The 24,169-nt window shown below is 41.0% G+C and overlaps 3 protein-coding genes across 5 annotated transcripts; 1 reads left to right on the top strand and 2 right to left on the bottom strand.

Annotated features, from left to right (window-relative positions):
• Positions 1-369: 369 nt before the first annotated feature.
• Positions 370-8,910, bottom strand: LOC117744297. The gene is made up of 18 exons (XM_034552493.1): positions 8,865-8,910; positions 7,963-8,280; positions 7,386-7,715; positions 7,157-7,277; positions 6,782-6,876; positions 6,656-6,690; positions 5,624-5,701; positions 5,462-5,530; positions 5,321-5,351; positions 4,432-4,494; positions 3,885-4,202; positions 3,441-3,740; positions 3,197-3,299; positions 2,871-2,968; positions 2,742-2,773; positions 1,235-1,291; positions 843-917; positions 370-702 (listed from the first exon to the last, which is right to left on the bottom strand). The coding sequence occupies exons 1-18, from the start codon at positions 8,908-8,910 to the stop codon at positions 652-654; spliced, it is 2,220 nt and encodes a 739-aa protein (XP_034408384.1). The 3' UTR covers positions 370-651.
• Positions 8,911-9,682: 772 nt separating this feature from the next.
• polh (polymerase (DNA directed), eta) lies at positions 9,683-14,751 on the top strand. Its single transcript, XM_034551327.1, has 10 exons — positions 9,683-9,996; positions 10,646-10,780; positions 10,915-11,147; positions 11,304-11,482; positions 11,588-11,691; positions 11,818-11,937; positions 12,170-12,293; positions 12,729-12,794; positions 12,936-13,108; positions 13,196-14,751. Exons 1-10 carry the CDS (start codon positions 9,860-9,862, stop codon positions 14,139-14,141), a joined length of 2,217 nt encoding a protein of 738 aa, XP_034407218.1. The 5' UTR covers positions 9,683-9,859; the 3' UTR covers positions 14,142-14,751.
• On the bottom strand, positions 14,729-24,146 carry gtpbp2a (GTP binding protein 2a). 3 transcript variants are annotated; one of them, XM_034551329.1, is made up of 13 exons: positions 23,701-23,808; positions 23,009-23,159; positions 22,834-22,860; positions 22,207-22,391; positions 21,906-22,014; positions 21,626-21,823; positions 20,529-20,703; positions 17,731-17,950; positions 17,443-17,578; positions 17,268-17,326; positions 16,993-17,164; positions 16,643-16,807; positions 15,652-16,484 (listed from the first exon to the last, which is right to left on the bottom strand). In XM_034551329.1, exons 4-13 carry the CDS (start codon positions 22,338-22,340, stop codon positions 16,302-16,304), a joined length of 1,551 nt encoding a protein of 516 aa, XP_034407220.1. In that variant the 5' UTR covers positions 22,341-22,391; positions 22,834-22,860; positions 23,009-23,159; positions 23,701-23,808; the 3' UTR covers positions 15,652-16,301. The 3 variants fall into 3 exon arrangements, with proteins under 3 accessions (XP_034407219.1, XP_034407220.1, XP_034407221.1); XM_034551330.1 differs by having other exon boundaries at positions 23,074-23,159; XM_034551328.1 differs by lacking the exon at positions 23,009-23,159 and having other exon boundaries at positions 14,729-16,484; positions 23,701-24,146.
• Between the last annotated feature and the right edge of the window lie 23 nt (positions 24,147-24,169).

Below are 24,169 nucleotides of genomic sequence, written 5' to 3'. Positions count from 1 at the left end.
AGTATTTCTATGCAAAATGTGTCACAACATGCCCAACTGGCAAGTCAGGAAATTCTTGCGAGCTGCAGCCTGGCCACCAGGTGGAGCTGCTGCCTCATTACGTAAATTAAATGGCTGGCTGGAAGTTTACGAATTGATACAAAATTGATGATTACAAACGGAACATTGTGAGATGATGTGAAGTACGCTATGAGCATTGCTGTTCTGAAAGTGTTAGCTACTGTTAAAACACTATAAATCGCAGAAGTTCATTTGGGAGGTTTATAATAGAACAACTAAAGTGTTACAAATAGGAAACATCAAACTACAAAGGAGCACAGATCTCCACCAGGTATGTCTGCAGGGAAAATAAGGATAAGGAAAAGGTCATATTTTGGAAGGAACTTTTATGAGATACAGTACAGTAAGTGAGCTTGACACATTGCAATTTGACACATAAACAAAAAAATACATTTGACAAGATGAATTTGAGATGTTTGGACACATGGAAACCCCGCACAAGGTGTCAGGAAAACGTAATTATGTGAGCTTTCGTGCTACTAAATAATACAACAGTAACACCCAAGACAAACAAACAGGGAAAAAGCTTCTTTGAAATGTATGACGAACAGGATAAATTAGGCAAAGAGGGGTAACGTGTGCTAAGAAGCACTAGTGGTAAGCCACTGTACTGTATGTAACATTGTCATCATGTGCTTCAACCTGAAGAAAGAAGTAGAAGAACATTTAATTTTCTCAGTCTGGGAAAAAAAGTGAGACCAACAACAAAATGTACCAAAAATAAATAAACTGAACAAAAGTATGTGACAGTCCATGTGAGTTTTTATTTACTTAATATTTACCCTTTGGACACTTTTCTGCCTCATGGAAACCACAGAACTATATGTCACGTCCGCATCTCTCTCAGCATTTAACCTCTGGGAAAGAGAGATGACAGATATGAAAGAGAGAACTAAGCTGTTTCCGTTTTTGATGGATTACACTTTTGTTTTTATTCAGTTGCAATTGGGAATATAATTATAATATATTATGTTAAGTCTATTAATATGTCCTTAAGTATACTTGCACTTGTTGGATCATAGAAATGTTAAGTGATTTCTGATAGCGATTGGTGCTTTTCCTTAATAACAACAAATTACAAGTTAAAATTGCGCAAAATAGGAATATGAAATAACTATATGCAACGGTCTAGATTCTCCGAATTTTATTTATCATCCCTGCAGTCATTGATTACCTGATTTGAAGTTGTCCTTTTGTGGTCAACATTACTGTATGTTACGTCCTCTTCTGCCTGTGTAGAGGGAGCAAACAACAAATTAATATTGTCTTTTACATGTTCATCAATGTCCTTTTAAGCCCCAAGCCATTTTCTAGGTTTCTGCTCGAAATATCATACCCAAACTAAAAAGGGTGTAGCTCTGCAACCCCAAAGGCTATTTGAATAATGTTGGTGTTATAATAAAGGCAACACATGTGGGCTTCTGTTCAGATGTGTACATATTAGTATATATGTTACTGGTTAAGAGTAAATAAAGATGAAAGACAGCAAAAGTTGAATTTCCATGTTCGCCTAGAAAAAAAAGCACTTTCAGGATGATTATCCCTTTGAAAGATGCACATAAACAGAAAAGCACATCAGAGATCATAGCACAATATGTGATCAGTCTCTCTGCAAAGTTTGACTTTGAAAAAGTAAAGCAGAACAAAGTTAGAGAGGTTTTAGTACAGATAGATTAGGCGAAATGGGCATTTGGGCAATTTGAATTTTCTCATGTACCAAACCATATATTTCACTTTTATATTACTTATGATGTTGAATACTTCAAAATATAGCAGTCTTTGTTGACTTTAAAAAAAGCCAAAAATAAGCAACATTTGTGACTGTAAGCGCTAAATCGATTCATGTTGCTGTGTTCTTTGGCTCATATCTCAGAAATGCTTTGGTGCAGAATGATTTAGTCCTCTTGCTTTTTGCTATCTGGCTTTTTCTGATAGCACCGAGCTACGGGTTGCTAGTTCCGGAAACGTGCTGAGTGGGCTGACTCCTGACAAAATGATGATTATGATATTTTCATAATTATTTCAGTTGGTGTTTGAGTTGTGTGGAAATGGCTTACTGATTATTGTAGCCCAAGTTCTCTTGTTTAATTTGATGTATAACATCAATATATTTGCTCATGTTTATTGTAAGATTTTACACATCTATGATGTGTAAATAAGCGCCCAATTTGGCGCCATGGGGCTTAAAGGGTTAAAATTTGTTTCACACAGTTTCAAGAAAACTTAATTTGCAACAAACAATCATAGCTTAGATAATTATCATGCTTGTTCAAATAATAACATGAACAATCCTTATAAGAGGAATTACCAAAATTAGGACATTGCTCAGTTAAGTCTACCTGATAATGTTTACTGTGCATTGGTAGTCGTTCCAAGACACTTAACCCTGAGTTGTTCCCTGTAGCTGTTCTACAGTGTATTAATGTAACATGGTTGTAAGTCGCTTTGGATAAATGCGTCAGCTAAAATGACATGTAATAATATAATTGGTACAGTGTTGTTCCACAGAACTTCTGCAAAGTGATAGTATATATTCTCTGAAATTGTTTGCACTTAAATCATCACCTTACCACTGCAGTGTAAACCTAAGCCAATGACCACTCTTAAACTACTGCCTTCATTCTGTAGTTCCTTGTAGCCTTCTTTGGGAATAATTGGGAAATAAAAAAAGTGACCCATACCGTCATGGCTGATGATGCTGATTTGGTCTGCTCTAAATGTGAAAAAAGTAATGACTGTGATTACTCTCAATGCAAATATATAATATGAAGAAAATGAGGACTTGGATTAATCAGAGTTCAGCAATTTACTGTGTCTTTTCAACATGAACCAGATGAACAAGGCCACCATGACAGCGAAGATCAACACGCTCAAAGGGATGAGGATTTTCTTTAAGTCAAGTGAAACCCTGTAGCATAAACAAATAAAAGCACAAAATACAAAGCAATTCAACATAATTCAGCAACCTTATTACACACTACAACTCTAAACCATCTTATTGTCTTAGTTTTATTACCAACCAGTCATATTTCTCTATAATACAAATATATATACATGTTCCTTTATAACTGTTGTATTTCACCATTAGATGGCCACAGTTCCCTAAATACTGCATGCCAATTCAAAGCCTTCTGACCTGTGCTGTTCACGCTGACCTGTGGTCGGTGTCGGTGTTCTTTCTGCAAAAACAGAGGTGGGTTTCACAGGCTCAGTCGTGGGTGATAAGGTACTCCTTGTTGCTATAAAAGTGGCAATGACCCAAAACAAGACAATGATCAACTAAAATGACAATATCTTTTCCTTAAATCTCTTTTATTTTAAATCAAATAATTTACAAATGACTGTACACAACGTTTTACTTTTATAATTGTAGTACTTACTTGTGGTAGGTGGCTTAGTGACAGTCACATGCACAGGCATCTGTAAGTCTCCTTTAACACACTGATACCAGCCGCTGCTCTCTGTCTTCAGTCCGCTCATCGTCACGGTGAAAACATTGGGGACACTTGCATCGATGGTAACTCCTGTTCCATCTATTGATCCAGAATATCCAGTCGTCACACAGGAGCGGCCCAGCTTGCACCACCTCATTTCACCAAGGTTACTATAGTGGCAATTGATAGTTACATTATCTCCTTCAAATCCTGTTATCTTCTGATCCGTGTAGAGACTGGGTGTACCTTATTAAGGGAAATCAATAGACAATTATGGGTAGCCTCTTTCATTAAAGCAATCAATGAGACCCTGCTTATGTTTTTTCCTCCAAAGAGTTACAATTTCACAAAGGATTGGAAATGTGCTGAATGTGCTTGAAGGACTCTTACCTGTGGTGACTGACAGGTGAAAATACTCTCTGACATCTGACCCGCTAATCTCCACAGCACACCAGTAATAACCAGTGTCTTTAACCATCGGGTCATTTACAGTCACTATGAAGATTCTTTTGATTTGATCATCAGAGATGGAAAACTCTCTTGAAATGTGTTGGTTTGTTTTAACTGCATACTTGCAGGAGGACCAATAATATCCTTTACACAAGTATTTCACATTGTTTGTATATTGTGAGCCATAGAGACATGGGATGGAGATTGAATCTCCAGCCTTCACCGACACTCTACTGACTGTAGTTATGCTGTGAATTCCTGCAACAAGAACAGATACAACATTTTACTGCATATAGAAAAAAGCATTTGTCTTATACCTAATTAACTCTAAATACTGTTTACTTCAGAGACAATTCTGTGTATTACTCTTCTGTGTTACATTTGAAGAATTACAGAGTGTATTAATTGACTCTTTCCATTATAACACACATACATAACCAGCTCAAGCATGACTTAACATACAAATACAATTACCCTCGTGACTGACCTGTGAGTCCGGTGAGGATGAGAAGAACTCTGAGAGGAGATTCCATGTTGGTGAGTGAGCAGACTCAGACAGAAAACATCACAGGCTGATGCACTGACAGACTCATTCTAATTCTAGAAAAAAATCTACTTCCTGATTTGCCTGAACATGCAATTGCAACTGTTAAAATCTCTTCCTCTTTTAAGACAGTTATGCCGATTTGGAGTTACTGTAATTAATAATAATAATAATACTTCAAATTTATAGAGCGCTTTTCTAGACACTCAAGGACGCTTATTTGGTTTTGGTTTTCTCAATTGGAATTGGTTTAATGAACACAATATCAAATAAAAAAAGAACAACAATAAAATACTTGAATTAAAACAAATTAGAGCAATGATGTTTTGATTTTAAAATGTTCAGTTTTTATTTGCACAATAATGACTAGAAGTAAGACTTCTCACATTGTTTATTTTCATTTGTATTTTCTTAATTATGCCCAGTATTACATCACACCCCAACTGAATTGTTTCATTATACACGAGAGAAGGGAGACATCTCTACGGCGGGCCGCGGACATCACCAACACATAGCAACTTACACAAAAACTAAACTAAATCTAGATTCATAAATATCACTGCAGGTAAGTGGAACATGTGTTTTTGGCTTAATTTATTTTAGGATGATCTGCTTTTGGTCAATATTTAAACTGTTGCTCTTACTCAATGTCCAATGTGTCTAAATAACACTTTTACCTTACACAGCTCTTATACATATTGCTGAGTTGATACTCAGCATATTCATATGAAATACACATAATTACTTTATCAAAGTTGCAATGCTTGCAGGATTAATGTCCTCCCATCGTTTCTGATAATTGGCTCTTATTCTGTTTTAGTGTGTAGTGTGCTGTAGATCACACTACCATCTACTGGTTCAGTCTAAAGAGAGAAAACAAGCAGAGAAGAGAATGCTGACTAATTATTGACTAATCATAACCACAATACTAATACATTTGCTTTATCAAAATGTATTTAAATTAATAACATACCATTTGTTGCACGCTATCCTTGATTACAATGGTACTGTATGTCACACTCTCTTCGGGTGAATTCTTCTGCTGGATGAGATTTGCACACAGAATGATACAATTTCAGGGGCTGCTCTCTTTTACACTGTGTTAAACTAAATATGAAGTTCTCGTCTGGTTTACCTGCTGCTGGGCTGCTGAATGTTGAGTATGAACCACGGTAGCGTAGTGCTCATTAGGATCACTCTCAATGTGTGAGCCCTGTGAGGGATGAATTTGCAATTAGACATTAAGCCCATCGCATATTATGTTTTGTTACAATTATTTGCTTTCTCCTGTCCAACAGCACAATTGTCTGGATAATTTAAATGTAACTGGACTAGTCGCTTTGCATGTCATAGGTTTGCTCTTTTAGAGTGTATGTCCTGTGTTGTGTTAAAAACTGATTAAACGACAGGAGTGCCTTTAATCCCTTCCAAACCCCGTTTAAAAATGAAAGTAAACCTAATTATATTGAAATGATCTCGAGATTTTGCTTACGTGTAGAGCGAATATGTATATTTCCGCTCTGGGTTCAAAAGTTCACAGTGGTTTTTCACACATGGTTTTTGGTTGTCCTACTTTACATATTGCTGCAGAGTATGCAAAACTTTCATTGATGACATAATTAGACGGGTCACAGCTTCTGCAGTACAGTTGTGCAATTGCTTAGAGTAACTCAATAACTTCTAAACAATGACGAATAATCTCACAGCTGGGGTTCAAGCCACGTTGGTCCAAAGCAAACGTACAAAGAATAATTATTTAAATGTCGGATAAGAATGTATGGCTGCTGCGTCTAAATAATTGTTCTGGTTATTAAAATACTTTATAATTTCATTTCATCGTTTCAGTTTAAAATATTAAGATCATATTTTTTGCCAGGTTTTCCATTGTTGCTGTTTTGAGCTGAACATGAGGGTGATGCTTATGCAATGTCCATAGATCCATTGTGTTCCAGGGCTAATCTTTTTTGGTGTAAATAGTGCAGTATATTACAATGTGCCATGCTGATGTGAATCTAGTCATTTATAGTCAACTCACACTCGATGTATGTACCTTTGGACATACAGTAGACTATTACATTTACATAGTAAAGAGGAAATATGACAGTGTGGAAGATAACTAAATATATATTACCATACTAATAATAGGAAAAACATTGCTATATCTTACCACAGTGATGTTAGACCCCTGAGGCTTGGTCTTATCTAAAATACATACATTTAATAAAAAGGACAATTTTAAATAACAGATATTTCATTCCTGAATTTGCTTTAGCAGATATCACAACAGACTTACTATGTCTCATCATCATCCTCCATCCAAAAAAGGCAGCGGGACCAACCAGCAGCAGTAAGACGAGGGTGGTGGTGAGAATCGCAACCTTTGTGGAACTAGAAGAGAAATCCAGATCAGATATACATTTAACTAATGAAACGGGGTAATGTTGTCTGAAATTAGCCAATGCAAACATTCTTCTATCATAGGTTTATTTATTTATTTTTAAATATGTAAATGCAAACACATTTCCTCAGTGTTACATAGAGTTTGTAAACACTGAAGATAATAACTAAAAATACAAAAATGAACTACCACGCTCAGGTGAGTTTATGTGTTTTGAAGAGATTGTACAGTATATCAGTGGTTAAACAGTTTAAAGTCAAATGTACAGACCTCTTGTGTTCTTGCAGGCTTCCTCCGTCTGTCGTGTTTATGGTGGAGTTTGAGGGATGAGCTGTAAATGGTTCTGCACTTGTACGCAGAGAGGAATGCTGGGTAGTAGCTGGAGACGGTCCTGTAAAGTCAGAGTAAATTATTTTTAAAATTGTTTCAGCATTTGCTAGCTGTTCCTTTTTACAACACGTCGCTAATTTATGAAAATAGAAAATGGTTCATATCTTACTTGCTGTATTGGGGCGGGTTGTAGTAGTTGTGGTTGAGGGTAAGTCTTGAACAGTTACATGCACTGGCACTTGAAGGTTTTTTTTGACACATGAATACCAGCCGCTGCTATCTTTTCTCAGTCCATACATAGTCACAGCGAAAACATTTGGGACACTTGAATTGATGGTCACTCTTGTTCCATTAATGGATCCAGTCTGACTCGTCACACAGGACCCGCCCAGCCTGCACCACGTTGCTTCTGCTGGAGATCTATAGTGGCACCTGACAGTCACGTTTCCTCTATCAAATGCTCTGATTTCCTGTTCGTCCACATATAGACTTGGCACACCTAGAAAAAAGAGCAATACACAATGAGGCGTTGTCTGATTTTATTATCTGAGCCACGTGAGAAGCCAGACTTGAGCTGTGAAAAACAGTCAATGGTTCTGACCTGTTGTTGTGACTGACAGCTGAAAACGTTTTTTGACATCCAGTACCAGTTAATGACTTTAATAATAAAAGTAGTATTTGCAGCAAAAAAAACCTCTTCAATGTTCTCAAAGGATTATAAATGTGCTTGAAGGTGATTTTCTTACCTTTGGTGACTGACAGGTTAAAATGATTTCTGACATCTGGCCCTTTATCAATCTCCACAGCACACCAGTAATAACCACTGTCGTTATTCGTCAGGTCCTTTAGAGTCACTGTGAAGATTCTTTGGATTTTATCATCAGAGATTGAAAACTTTCTACTTTGTGTTTCAGTTGTAACTTCCGTAGAGCAAGTCATCCAATAATATCCATAACACAAGTATTTCACATGGTTTGTATATTGTGAGCCATAGAGACATGGGATGGAGATTGAATCTCCAGCCTTCACCGACACTCTACTGACTGTAGTTATGCTTTGAATTCCTGCAACAAGAACAGATACAACATTTTACTGCATATAGAAAAAATCATTTGTCTTATACCTAATCGCCTCCAAATACCGTTTAATTCAGATCTGAGTATTACTCCTCTGTGTGACATTTGAAGAATTACAGAGTGTATTTAATTACTAATTCCATCATAATATGACAGATTTAAAACCGTCCTGAATTTATGTTTGGTTGATTTGTTGTAATAACTTTTACAGAGCTGGAGAAAAAAAAACTGTCCAGTATTTCACATTTTTTTGTACTTCAGCTCATAGAGACATGTGATGGAGATTGGGCCTCTGGCCTTGACCGACACTTTACTCACTGCCTCAATTTTTTTTTTAATGACCATCAGTTACAGGTTAGCCAGTGACATAGCTACATAACATATCCGTTACAAGTTAGTATCATTATTTAAATGTTTTTATGAAAACACAATATTAATTATACATATTAGTGTCTTGTTGTCAATTAAAATGTAAGACTCAAACAGCATTATATGGGTGCCAACAATGTTCTATTATTTAGAAACCTAGACTATCATGGATGCATGGGTTCTATATAAAGCGTAGCACTTACCCAAGGGTCCAGCGAGTATAAGGAGAGAAACATATGACATAATCATGTCTGCATCAATGTCTGGTGAATGAAAGAGTGGTGGATAATTCTAACTCTGTTGCTTCCTCATTTTCAAATGTTTGGACCTCCTTCTAAAAATCTATTGGTCATATTTGTTTGTTTGGCATATTTTAATATTGGAGTGGGGCGGGGGGGCACATCTACACATTTACAGAGATTACTTCCCCAAACTAAAAACATAAAAGAAGAGGGAAGAGAAAACCATGCCTACACGTGTTGACTCAACAGGAATAACATTAAATGAGAAAAGTTGATCTACGGGAGAATACATATTTAAAAGCAAAACAGAAGGCCTAAGAGACGTACTGCATTATAATTGTATATTTTAAATTGTTATTGGGCATGTGTATTATGTGTTTTCCTTTACATAAACAAACACATTTACACCATGACCTGCTTTAAAAATGTTTTACATTTTTGAATTTCTTTTGTATGAGCTGCATTATCCTATACAGAGATAGTTGCACCCGGGTTGCAGGCCAGTGCTGACCCCACAACATGATGCATCTAGCTAACTCTCCTTATAAATAATAGTAGGTTAAGTTACTGAGTTGCTAGAATGCTTTCTTTGAACCTCGCGTAATCAATTTCTTAACTTTTTTTTTGGTAAGTGCATTTGTGTGTTTGAACCTCTCTGACTTGAGCCACAAGCTCACGTTTCCAGCATGTTAACGCATTCAAGACTCGACAGGGCCCGCCCCCCTGTGAGTGCCACATAATTGTTAGCTCTCATTGGACATTCGCTGTTCAAGGGCGTGGCCGACCTGCAGGCGGTTATGTTGTCTTCGTCGACTTTTGATGACGTGAGGATGTAACTTCAGATCTCAGCGCGAGAACTACTAAGCGACAGCAGTGTATCTCGGAAGCCCGGGTTGACTTCAGCAGGCTGGAGAGACCTGAGACTCAACAGTGACGTTGTTCTCGACTCTCCTCTGATGGAGTACGGAAAGGAGAGGGTGGTGGCGTTAGTAGACATGGACTGCTTCTACGTCCAGGTGGAACAGAGACTCAACCCAGCTCTGAGGAACACGCCCTGTGTGGTGGCCCAGTACAAGACGTGGAAAGGAGGCAGGTGAGTTTCTGAGACAGAGACATTTATTTTCATGATCAACGCAACTGAAGCCAATGCAACCTGATTGTATTGAAACGTGGTAGGAGCATACATACAATAGTATAGTTAGATGAGTAGGCTATTATCTGACAAAGTAATGTAAACGATAGCAGAATATAATACTCAAAGTAAGAGCTACAGAATGAGATAAATGACAGGACAGGACATAACTCACTAGAATAGAGTAAGTCCATTCTTTCACTTAGAAATGGCAGTTAATTAAAAATATAAACTCAAGTTCCACCTACTACCCTTTATTTTTATTTATTTTTTATTTTTAGACCTTTCAGTTATCTTAAAAAGTCTTCCCCAGTAGATGGATGCTCCGTTGTCGTCTCATGGCCTAGGTATGTAGCTGACAGGAGATCATTACCCTCGCTCACTCATAGATGGTCCTTGAGCGTTTTCAGGCTTTCCTCCCCAGCCAGCGCTGTGATTTGGACAGCATGAGAATGTGTCTGTTCAGTTGCATGGATCATTTTGATTAGTGTCTCTGTGCTGGCAACTCATCCGCCTTCATCTCCCACAGATGATCACCTCGAGTTCACTATTAACTTGATGTCACGGTTTGTTAATATGCGGTTCTCAACTCAATATCAATCTTTGTTAGTATCATAGCTGTGAGCTACGAGGCCAGGGCCCACGGTGTCACCAGGAACATGTGGGTGGATGATGCAAAGACACTATGCCCAGATCTCCAGGTGGCACGAGTGCGTGAGTCTCATGGCAAGGCAGATCTGACACAGTAAGTGTGCGTGATCCACTGCACATCGAGACCTATTCACTATTTTATTGGTGTGATGAATAGTAAATGTTACTTTAATACCCCCACTAATCCTGTGACCAGTAAAGTAAGTAATCTGCTCACCCCTTGTGTAGTTATAGGGATGCGAGTGTGGAGGTAATTGAGGTGATGTCTCGCTTTGCTGTGATTGAGAGAGCCAGCATTGATGAGGCCTACATGGATCTGACCACTGCGGTCCAGCAGCGGCTGAAAAACATGGCAGACAAACAAATTGAGCCTCACCTGCTGAAGGCGACCTACATCCAGGGGTACCCACAAACTTCACCTGAACAGGAAGCCTCTGCAGAGGATGCTGCCTTGGATAAAGGTAGGCTATGAACAAACTTTTACTCATTGATTTCTCAACTGTTTGCTTCAGCACTGGACACAGGAAGCTGTTTAAATAAATAAATAAATATTTTATACAAATTCTTAAAAACTCTGGTATGATGTATCCCCTTAACAGCAACATGTTTCTCCCCAGAGGAGCTGCGGTCCAGAGGTCTCCAGCAGTGGCTAGCATCCGTCCCGGTCTCTCTATTAGGGGAACAGAGCCCTGCAGAACTGCAGCTAACCGTCGGGGCACTCATCATCGAGGAAATGAGGGCAGCCATGGAAAAAGACACAGGTTTCCGCTGTTCAGCAGGAATATCGCACAATAAGGTAGGAACAATTCTGAGTTGTATTCCTACATAATGCTGCTGTGATACTTTTTAATTGTAGTAATTATCTTTGCCATGGTCATAGTTTACCGTCCACTTCTTTCAGGTATTGTCTAAATTAGCTTGTGGTCTAAACAAACCCAACCGACAAACTGTTCTGCCTTTGGACTCTGTGACAGACCTTTTCAGCTCTCTACCCATCAGCAAGATGTGAGTTCAAAGTACTCCTCTGCCGTAAAGGATTTATGAATCACAAATTGCACTCGCATTTGAACATAGAAGTGTAAAACAAAAGTTGACTAACAATACTGTTCACTTCTTATTTCATCTGCACAGCCGTAACCTCGGGGGTAAGCTGGGCGCCTCCATTGCAGAAACTCTGGGAATAGAAAATATGGGAGATCTGACCCGCTTCACTCAGGCTCAACTGGGTCAGCACTTTGGAGAAAAGACGGGGTAAGACAACCCAGAAATTCCTTTTTTAAAGGTCCAGTGTCATACGATGATTGGTGAACACCAAACTTGCTTAGTATTAGCATTTATGTCAGACCATCAAGTGGAATGGGCATTTTGATTAACATAGTCATTACATGGCCTTAAAAGTGCTCCACCAATTAACTTGAACTATGAGCGGTTTACTTCCTCTTGATAACCATCCACATCGACCATTGAACCTCTCTGCTTTCAGCCAGTGGCTGTTTGACTTGTGTCGGGGGATGGAATTTGAAGCGGTGAAACCCAGACAGCTTCCCAAGTCCATCGGCTGCAGTAAAACCTTCTCTGGGAAGACGTCGCTGGCTACAAAAGAGCAGGTACACACCATCAGTCTTGGGCTTCCCCTGTGTCAAAACAAGAATTCATTGAATGTGTTGTAACTCTGTAACTGTGTTCATTCTGTCCACATGACATCTATTGCTTCTCTCCATCCGGGGAGAGGGATCCTTCTCTGTTGCTCTCCTGAAGGTTTCTTCCCTTTTTTCCCTGTGAAAGTTTTTTTTTGGGGGGGAGTTTTTCCTGATCTGATGTGAGGTCCTGGGACAGGGATGTCGTATGTGTAGATTGTAAAACCCTCTGAGGATAATTTGTGATTCTGGGCGATACAAAATAAACTGAAGTGCATAAACTTGATTGTTGATCCTTCTAGATGTGTAAGGAAGATGGGGTGAGACACATTCTTGTAATATTGTATGCAATCTTTTCCATAATTTCCCTTTCATGTATGATTTGCTTTCATAACCTCTTTGTAGGTCCAGTATTGGCTTCATCAACTGGCCCTTGAACTGGAAGAGAGGCTTACCAAAGACAGAGAAGTGGTAAGCTATGTGTGGTTGAGTAACTCTCCCATATTACAACAGCACGGCCTACTTCCTCAACTGCATTGCACTTTTATTTTAAAATACAGTAAATATAACTTGATTTCACATTGGTGCCTCTCATCGCTCCTCATCTCTCAGAATGGTCGAGTGGCTAAGTCGTTGACGGTGGGTGTCCATCAGCTTGGGTACAAGAGGCCGAGCAGCTTCTCTCGTTGTTGTGCTTTAGTGCGCTACGAAGCGACCAAACTCTCTGATGACAGCTTTGCCATTATCAAGAGTCTCAACACAGCAGGAAACCACCAGGCAGCATGGTAATAGCACTGTGAAATATTTGAAGTCGGTTAAGGGACTTAAAACAGCGTGACTGATTGTACCCCCGTCTTGCTTCATGTCCCCAGGACTCCACCCCTCACCCTGCTGCACCTTTCGGCGAGCAAATTCAGTGACGCTCCGTCAGCAGGGGGCATTGCTGGTTTTCTTTCCAGTGATGCCCCTTCAACCCAGAGTCTTCTCTCCACCACTCAGCCCTCCACCCTGCCACCCTCTGAACTGAAAAATGACTCTGCATGCAAACAGCCTGGCACCATCCAGTCCTTCTTTCTAAAGGCAGCTGAGAAACAAAGACAGAAAGTCACAAAAGATGTCGACGAGGAGGACCACAATATTGGGTCCACGGGGATTTCCCCGGCTTCCTCCTCTCAGAAAACCTCTGTTACTGAAGGCCAGTTGGAGGCAGATACCAATTGCACCGTTTCTTCTCTTAAACTTATTGCTCACTCTAAAAGTGGTACAGCCAGACCGCGTTCTGGCATTTCCTCTTTCTTTCACAAGAAGAATATTGAAAGAAGCTCACAGGCCCCAGCCTCAGGACATAACCCTGGTCCTGATGAAATAGGAGACGCAGACGACACCGTTGGTGCTGTGTCAGGGCTACAGTCAAAATGTAGCTCATCTCAGCAGTCACTATGTGAAGAGTTAAAGGATGAACTGGCCATTGAGCCAGAAATAAATCGCCATCCTTCTAGTGTGGCCAGAGAAGACCTGTTAAACTGTGAACGCTGTGGCCAGGAAGTGTTAGTCTGGGAAATGCCTGAACACAATGACTATCACTTTGCCCTGGACCTCCAGAATTCACTCTCTTCATCCACAGGTCCAGCACCCGTCTCTTCCTCTTCCTCTTCCTCCACTGTTTCGTCTTCTTCCAATGTTTCTCCAACTGCTCTCAGAGCTCAGTCCTCACGCGGAAAGACAAAATCCAGAGGCCAGTCAGGACCTCAACCGAAAAAGCATCGCTCCCAGGGTGGAAGCACGGGCACTCTGGATTCTTTTTTCAAGAGGAACTGAAGGTGCGCTGTCACGCTGCATTTTTTAGTAGAATGTAATACAGTGTACTTATTATGATTATACAGTATATCACAAACAAAGCCTTGGTGAAAGAATGGGAAGCCGTTTTGTGTACAGGACTTGTTTTAAATGATAAATGTTACTGTGCTCTAAAAAAAGTGTAAATACAGTGTATTTGTATGCACTTTGTGTCACGTAACCTTTTTATTACAAAGGGAATAGCAGTAATCTAAAGGGATAGTTTTGTAAACCAGCCTATATTAACATAAACATTTTGTCCTAGCATACATTATGTTGTAGTATTCTGATCTGCCAGCAGATGCCACTAATGAGTTAAATATAGAGCAGGAATCCTCACTTGATTGTCAATATCAAGTTTTGCGCCATAACTAGGTTGATCCTGTTCTACCACAGCTGAATGGTAATTACATGGGCTTGCATCAGCTGAGAAGCTGATTTGGAAGAACAATACGAGGAAAATTAGTCATGGTATTGTGACTTCTGAGCCGGTAGAATAAACACTGGGTGTATGATGACATGGTTGAAAACCATTGTTTACTTGAAGGACAACACAACTCAATACCTGCTAAAGAGACAATACAACTTTAATTAATGTACAACATGATACACTAATTAGATATGTACATAAAGATTGCATTTCACCAAAATAATCAAAATAATACATTTTTTAAAAAGGGAAAAGGTCTTAAACGTGATTTTAAAAACGTGGAAGCGTGTTGCTGCCAATAGGAACGTGAGAACAGTGAAAAACATAATTGAATATATTGTAAAATCTGGAACTACGAAAAGTCTATAAAATACTTCTCAGATGCAAAAAAACTAACCAACACCTGATACTCTCCATAAAGGCTATACACATTTTGGTTGAAATAAGTTCTTAGTTTTTTAGTGCACAAAAAATGTGTGTAACAACAACGCGGGTGAAACAAAACATGCCACACATTTCAGTTGTCCTCATTGGTGTTTGTGGGACAACAAATTATGTATAAGTCATACAAACATGCTATATAGTAAGACATGAACACAGAGTAACAATTAACATTAATTTTTAAGGCCGTCTTCTAAATATCAAAAAGCTGTTTCGAGGAATAGCACCCAGCAACTTAATTACATTTCTTTACTAAGTTGTACAACTTTGGGGTGTAATGGTCGGCTACTCAAGCGGTAGTTCCATTAGGCACTGATTCAGTGACATCAGTAACTTAAACGAACAGACGACAACAAGTTCTTCAAACATCATTTCTTTAAAACAAAGCTTCCCATACTATATAATGTGTAACACCTCTTTGGGAGAAAGACCATTACTTTTTATTTTTATTTTACCTCAAACCTCCTTTACCCCCTCAAGTCAGTAGCAGAAACCTCCACTGGAGTAGTTCTGTGAGAGGACTTGTCTGTCACAAAATCTAAATTTACCTGAGTAACGAAAGCACTTGAAAAGACAGGCAGCAAGATCATTACCATCTTACTGCACGAGGCATTATTTGTGAATAAAAAAAAAAAAACGTACAACGCGATTGCCAATCTGAGCTATGTTGGCAGGCTGACCTTTGCATACATCCCAATACTCTCTCTTGACGTTCAGAAAGTGCGCCTGTCAGCTATATAATAGCTCGAAGCGAGGTGGTTTAATTTACATACAGCTGACGAGCTGCGTCTGAGCACCACATTTGACTATTATCCCAGATAATTAATGTGTGGTTACTAAGAAAAGGGCAGCGTATTAAAAATACAGCGAGGCTTATCCTTACCAGTGAGGCACTATGCTGGTCAGTGGTCACGCAGACGAGCTGCTGTGGGGCGATGACAACGGTGATACACCTTCCATGTCCAAGCATCGCACGCTTGCAACTGTTCGTTAACAATTATCCGCCGAAGGTATTTCAACACTGGCATGTTGTTATGTTTCAGTGCAAGTGTGTGTGTGTGTGTTAGGATGCAGTCAGTTAAAAAGGCTCGGTGGGGGGACGACGAATGAGGAGGATGGTGACAACATAGGCTTTGGAAAAGGGTGATAAAACAACAATCTTCTGTGCAGGGGAACAGGACAGAGTGGCCTTCGGAGAAAGCAAAAGGTTTTTTAAAGCACCTGTTTTTGGGGCGGGACAGTGTTTTTTTTGTTGTTTTCTCCAAGAGACTTTAGGCTTCGTCATCCTCGCTGTGGGATAGCCGGTACTGGGCGATGGGCTGCAACTTGGTGACGTGGCCGATACCTTTAGTCACGCTCTCTCTGAAGAGCATCTTAGCTCCCACCTTCAGGTATTCCGGGTGCTTGATGAACTTGAAGAGAACCACTGCTTTCTCCCCTGTCCTCAGCTCCTCCTGTGGTTCAGGGATGCATCGTAAGAAAAGAAAGTGACGGCATTAAGAATAAACCGAATGTCGACCTTCATCGGATTCATGCAACACAATGGGATATATAATAAGCCCAGGTTTTGGATGTAGAGGACATCTTTCAGACAGGAACAGTTGTAGCTAACCTTGCCGTATACAGCTTCCACAGTGGCAGTCTGTCTCACATTGCCAATGTGCACAGTAACTTGGAAGCCCTTGTGGAAGGTCTTGGCGTGGAAGAGCAGCACAATCTCAGCCTCAAACATCCAGCAGATGGTAGGATCCATTTCTGGACTCACTATCACCATGCCCTGTGAGTTGAAAATACATTAACATTCTTCAAACATAGATTAGAAATCAGTGTTTAACATAAAGATGTTTTTTTTTTTTTTTTATATATATAATTTTTTACATTTTTGTTTCATGAAAATACACACACAGACAGTATTCGGAGAAATAGAGTCAGACACATTTGGCACAAACAAACATGTCTGACCTTGCGTAGTAGTGAGCGGTCAAAGTTTCCCAGGGCGAGTGTGGCAGCCTGGCCGGCTCTGAGTACCCTGCATGCCGAGCGGTTCCTTTGGATGCTCTCAATGGTCAACTTGTGGAAATGGCCCGAGTCTGTGGGCCCTACTACAAGATCATCCCCCTCACGGCAAATACCACTGCACATTAAAAGAAAACAGCGGGTCAGAGAGACTCCATGCCAAACAGAAAACAATGCAAGTTTACTTGGACGAACATGAAGGAAGGGGTTCTCACACTGACCTGTACAGAGTCCCTCCCACCACAGTCCCCACCTCTGGCACCGTGTAGATCTCATCCACCTGTAATGATGTGCTGATGTCAATCACATCGACATCACGTGTGTGCAGTGTGTATGTATGCACAGTGCATCTGAAAGAGTGTGTATGTGACGGCTGATGCCATCGTGCAGACATACCTGAAACTCAGTTAGCTGTTGCATAAGCTCCTCCTGCTCCTTGCTGTTGCTGAGAGGAGGGAGGATGTTGAAGAAGACCTTGAGCAAGTCTAGACTCTCGCCAGACACACTGGACAAGGTCAAGATGGGCGTGATGCTGCCATGGAGAGCACACGCATGTCAGGACAATGAGGACACACAGACACCATTGGCTAGTCTCGATCTTATACTTAGAAGGGTTCTTAAATCGTACACGGGTACAAGATATTAAAACGATTCACATTGAATTATGTAATTTTTTTTCCTTACTTGGGCGACTGGGCGAACTGCTGTGCTGCTGTGACGGCATCGTCCGCACTGCTAATAACTATGGGCACCTTGTTACAGCCCGGCTGCTTTAGGACACGCTCCAACTGCCGCACAGTGCGCTCCACGGTGGCGCGCGTACAGAGGTCCACCTTACTGATGACGATGAAGATGGGCACCTTCAGGGCCATGGCCAGTCCAAGATGCTCCCGGGTCGTTCCAGCTGTAAGAGGGAAAGGAGGTCCAGTCGAGAGGGTTTCATGTTATTGAATTTACTCATTCAGGTACACAAGTACACACAAGCAATGTATATTCCAGGTATTGTGCATGACGTTCTTGTATAGATAAATATGCATTGAAGGAATAGGAATGGATCCAGCATCCTCAGAAAACATTTCTTTGGAAACATCAGGAATCCTACATCCTTTTTGTGAAAGGACTGCTGTAATCTAAGATAACTCTGTTTATCTGCCGACACGTACTGTAAGTCTGAGGGTCAAGAGAGCATGTACACAAACTGAAAAGGCCAGGTATGACGTATGAGTGTTATCCCATCGGAGAAAGTAGATAGGATGATACAATAGATTGGGGCGACTATGGGTCAGTGGTTAGCATGCCCGTCTTTCAATCAAGAGGTTGGCAGTTCAATCCCCGCCCTAGTCGATGTGTCCTTGAGCAAGACACTTAACCCTGCATTGCTCCCCGTAGCTGTGTCTACGGTGTATAATGTAAAGTGTCTTTGAGTATCTAGAAAAGCACTATATAAATTAAATGGATTATTATTATTATTATTATTATAGATAGTCATCATGTAATCAATGCCACAGGCTATCCAGAATGTCAAAGGCAACTTGTATAAGCACAATAATCTCTCATAATCACAGCAGTGTCCTGGAGGGGTGTCTGGTGGATTGTCTTTCTTAGTAAACAATGCTGACATGAGAGAAAAAGCAATATATGTATGTTTGACTTTTAGTGGTGAATGATAGTTGATGATCCTGGTTTGGATACATGTCTGAAATTGTCCGATGTCGTGAAAGAGGGCGCTGACCTCTAACGCGCATTTACATGTTGACACAGACCCAAAATACACTTGTCCCCTCCTAAGCTGAACAGCGGGTTGTTTTGCTAGCTGCGGGTTATTTTCAGTGCATCTGAGGTTAAGGAACATAGGAAAAAAACGAAAGCCCATCATCCCTCATGGAGGTGTAAAGATATTTGAAGTGTCACAGAATGATACAAGATGATGACCCGCCCGTTGGCCTTTGGGCTTGTCGCAGACACAACTTAAGACGAGCCCTATGCATTACACAGATCCATTACCCTATTTCATAATTAAAGCGGATGCTCTTGGGTTGCAGACACACTGTGTCCCCTTACTGTCTCCTCCATAGCTAAGGTGGTACTTATCCTTGACCCCATTTCTCCCAGCATGCCCTATTTAAGAACAGCCACCCACACAAACACAACAACGCCTACAGGGTGTTATTCCTGCAAACACTGGGACACTAAAAATGTCAAAGAATGAAAGAAAGGTCTCAAAAATAAATCTGACAAGGCTTGGGTCTGAGTGAGTACTACTTTAGTTTACAACCTTTTGCAAAATCAATAAAATCATATTCAAAATACCCTCTAAGCTGCCAGCCGTACAGCAGCTGAATATAGTTCACCTCCAGCAGTTGTTAGGTAATGAGTGCTGCATCCAAGGCTCCGGTTTCATCTACAGTACATGTCTCGTTGACATTTGCAAAAATAAAACTCAACTTCAGATATCTCAATAACACTATGTTATTTAAAGTTGGCTCAGATATGAGCATGTTTAACCTGATATTCTCCATGCTTTACTATTTATTCGAAACATAAATTTAAAGTTTGTGTTTTCGGCTGAGCCAACTTTCTGTGCCTGTGAAAGCCCCTCCCCATTCCAGCCAGGCCCCGGAGGTGCCTTCTTGAGTCTGTCAGAATGTCCTGCTTGAAGGTGGCAGGCTCTCCTGGTGGCGTGGGTTCCAATGCCACTTCAGACAACAACCTTATTTCCTACCAAATCTCACAAACTTCCACAAACTTCGCATTCCCTGCTATTACAGCCAGAATAGTAAAACTACAAACAAAAGAGTAAATAAATATATGTCACCACAAGCCAAGCAAAGAACTGCCTGTCCCACCGTTTTCAAGGTATGTCCTTCCTGGACGTGGGTATCGTACATGTTTCTTGCACTCGGACTCATTTGCTGTTATGACAAAAGGTCTGGGTTGGTGAAAGCATTTGATGCACTAATACAGAATCTATCAATGTAATAAGTTGCTCAAATGTAATGGCGATAAAGACCCACCAGAGGTGGCGAAGCATTGTGGGATTCCAGTCGAGTTGAGACTAACCAGTTATACGAAAAGGAAACGGTCGAAATTTGAAAAATGTTCAACTTTATGCACTGAGGAAGGAGCACATGGCTACATTCAGTGGCTCAGAGGACTCCAACATCAGAATGGGTGGTATTTGAGATATCCGAGCAGTGGCAGGCCGGGACAAGAAGCGAGGGTGTAACATAAGCTGTTACATAAGCTCAAATAACACATGTTTGCAAAGTCCCAGCTGGTCATGTCTGCTGTATGTGTACACAAACCTAGGCTCTCCGTCAGACCGGCCCCGCAGGTGCCCATTACCAGCCTGTGAGCCTGTGACAGATCAACTTTCCACTCGTCTTATCTGAATAGTAAACTGACCGGATAAAGTGCACAGACAGCCACCGGTGCATTTTAACTGACCTATGATGAAATGTAACTAATCCATCCACACTCACCAATGCCAGTATTTGCGCTGACGACCAGCATAGCGAAATCCGGGCAGTAGCTGGTGAGGCCAAAGATGGTGGTCTTAAGGTACTTGTGGTGACCCGCCAGATCAATGAACGTGATCATTTTAGAGGCACTCTCACAAATCTCCTCTGCTGTCCGAGACTCGCTGTAATTCACAACCTAGGAAAAGAAGCATATCATCTAAATCACATAACAACATATTCCTCAGTTATTTATTTGAAAGTAGAGGTCAGGTTAGACATCAGTCATTAACATTACTTGCTGACACACAACATTAATATTACATTGTATGAATTTTCATCTATAAACTACTATTACCAAAACCATCTTGTCTTGTCTGATTGAACATCTTTATGAGGAAAGTCTGTGAGAACCACGACGTAATGAATTTAACTTGTGCTGCTATTTAGAGTGAATTATGTAAAAGTATGTAACTAGGGTACACATTTTGTATGTTATGGTGTTGAGTTGTAGTGGATTTTATATACACTTGCATATGTAAATGAGAGTCTGTTTTAAAATAATACATACAGAAATTTAGGATAATTAATTTGAGGAATGTATTATAAATGTATTATAAAGCATAAGAGAGGATCACTGTATTCTGTTTGTTGATGACAAATGTAATGATGCGAACAGAATGGCGGCATTCTTTGAAGTGGCCAATGGAACTAACCCTCAGGTGTGAACCTCATGTCTTATTCGCTGGTCAGCGTAGCATGCTGTGTCTCTGAAAGGTATTTGCATGAATATCTCCACTAACCAATGGGAGCTTAGCTCAGCGAATGCACTGCGAATAAAACTAATTGTGAGACGCGAATGTGGTCTCTTACGTGGTGACGCCAGACAGAAACTGTTGGCTATGCCAGGAACGCTCGAGGAGAAGCGCTCAGCCAGTAGACTGTGGAAGCGGAACCACGTGAGCGCGTCCGGGCCGGGACCATGTATGTACTTGACGACTCTTGTTTGTTATGGTTAAATACTTTTGATTATATATCTCTGGCTTCGGAGCTTCTTCTTCCAAGCACCAGGCAGCTCGAGATTCTCAGAACTTTTACAATGGCTATGGATCTTTTCTCACCTCTCCTTTACTATTAAAGCCGAGGATCTCAAAGCTGATGCTTGAAGTGCGTCCAGTCTGGATCTCATGTAGGTGCCTGAAGAGGTTGAGCCTTGTTCTTCCCCGTCCATTGTCCAGCTCACCCTGTGTCAAAACCCCCAACAGAGTGGACTTGCCCGAGTCCACATTACCCAGAACAGCTACTCGCAGGTCCAAGAACTGCAGGTAAGACACAAAGAATGAGCAGGCATAAAATAAAATATGAACGGATCAACAATGCCCTTAAGGTAGCTCCACCAACCTGCTGGTCATCCGGCACTTTGCGAATGAGAACTTCGGCAATCTTTCGAGGCACATCAGAGTCATCGTCCACCTCTCTTTCTCGGAGAACGGTGATGTCGGCGCCAACCCTGTCAGACAAAAGAAACACAAACATAGAAGTCAAGTGTGGTGTTTTTTTCTCTCGCAATTACACAAAAATGACTTGTTGTTGATTGCAGGCACGTGTTATTAATGCCACGTTTATTGTTACAGGGTGATGTCAAACAAGGACAATAAAAAAAACGGTTCAAATAAAATATGTCATTGATATCTTGACTTACTTCTCTGCCAGCCTATGGAGCGTATTCAGTGATGTCCTCAGATCTTCCTCTGAAAGTCCCGCCAGCATCCCATTGTCCTCGACCCCTATTTGATAGACAGCTTCGCCTCGACCCTCCTGCAGTCGCCATTTCATTTGTGTGGCCAGGTGCTCAAAGCGGTATTGTGTGGTGTTCACCAGCTTCAGCTAGACAGGGGGAGAATATGTTAATCAGTGCCAAGTTTAAACCTGGATTTTGGAAAGTTAATCTTAGTCCTTAATAATTCAAGCACAATTAACAAGCGTTACAAAGGATCGCTGTAGGTCTGGGGGAATAAAATCTGAATTAAGTGCTGCATGTTCAGTTGATGTAGCGAGGGAGGCAGCTGTCCAGATTATGAAAATGATGATGTGGTGTTGGTTTCCCTGGTAAACAATATGCACGTATATGTTCTGACATACATATTGCTTATTGTATTGATGATCGACCTATACTTATAACCTCAATGCTTGTGTCATGAAGAGGCTGACCTAACTATGAGCTGTTCATTGTTGTAGTTTATACATCAACTAGCCCATTTATATATATATATATATATATATATATATATATATATATATTTCAATATATCACAGCTCATTTGCTTACCTTGTACTCTATGTTTCCCTCTTCAGCCTAAGAGACGGGGAGAGAAACAGAGAGACAGAGAGAGAACAGGAACAATAGCTGTCAGACAGAGAAGTGAGACAACAGGCTATTGATTTGCTAAAAGACACAAAGAAAAGCAATGAATAGATGGTCACTGAGAGCTATACAAACTGACCAACTAGTCAATATCCCTCCACGTGGGACAAGTGGCTCAAATGTTTACTAACAATTGAGACTCACTGCAGTGACAATGGAGCCGCTTGCGGATCATGTTGAGACTTGTCCCACTGACGTGGAGGGTTTCACGACCACGGAGCTGTGAGTCTCTGTCACGTTTACAGAGAAAATAAGAGGTCACGTCAACTGCTGAGTGGGTTTAAAGTTGGAGTTACGAACACGATAAACAAGTGATGAAAGTAATGCATGTAGTGCAGTCCTCGGTTGGGTTGGAGGTTAATAATAACTAGAGCTAGATATAGTTTCGACCGACTACCCCCCCTTGATGGATATTTACAAACACAGCTGTTCCTCTAGTGGCCAGTCTTCTGGTCCAGAAAACTACTACTTTAAATCAAACACACATGACGACGGCTGTAAAACAAAATGCGGACGATCGATTTGTAAATTAATCCTAATGTTAGCCGATCATATTCATCTCGTTGTGTTGTTCCCCTTGTGACGTGTCAATGGCGTTCAACGAGTCAGAGTAAGGTCGCTCGACCCCGGGGGAAATATACTGCGGTTATGTTTCATGGCCATGTTTACACATCCACGCCCACATCTAGCAGACTTAGTTGCGGCTCTTGAACAGTGTTAGCTCGACGACGTTAGCCTGAGCGGTAGTAGTGCGCGTAATGTCAGCCTTACCTCCGGAGGTAGCACATACGGGGTGTTGTTGCTCGGTTTGAAGTTGCGGGAGAACCGAGCCTTATTGGCTTTCATGTTGTTCTTTACGCACGCTTTTTTGGGGGCCACCCCGAAGCCATTTCCCGACTTGACGTTGGACGCTTGAGATCCAGAGCAGTGTCCATTTCCTGAGCCAAATAACTCCGATACCCGCGCATCCATCGGCTACTTTGGGACCTCACTCGCTCGCCTACCACTAACCGGATACAAACGGCGCTCTGTTGTTAAAGTAAACCTCCGCCCAGGTATGCAGGTAGTGGTATTGGAGTGGAATTAGCCCGCTCGCGGTAGCTCACGGCCCCCCAAAAATAAAAACAAAGCGCCGACCAGCCCCCAAACTCTTCAAACCGAACAATAACAGTCCGAGCCTGTGGTTCTGAGTGTACAGAGTAACGTCACAGTCCTGAATGTCAAGGGGTGTGCCTGATTT

Source organism: Cyclopterus lumpus, chromosome 15 (genome assembly GCF_009769545.1).
Source record: "Cyclopterus lumpus isolate fCycLum1 chromosome 15, fCycLum1.pri, whole genome shotgun sequence".
Taxonomy (NCBI): Eukaryota; Metazoa; Chordata; class Actinopteri; order Perciformes; family Cyclopteridae; genus Cyclopterus; species Cyclopterus lumpus.
This window is presented reverse-complemented; position numbering and strand designations above follow the sequence as displayed.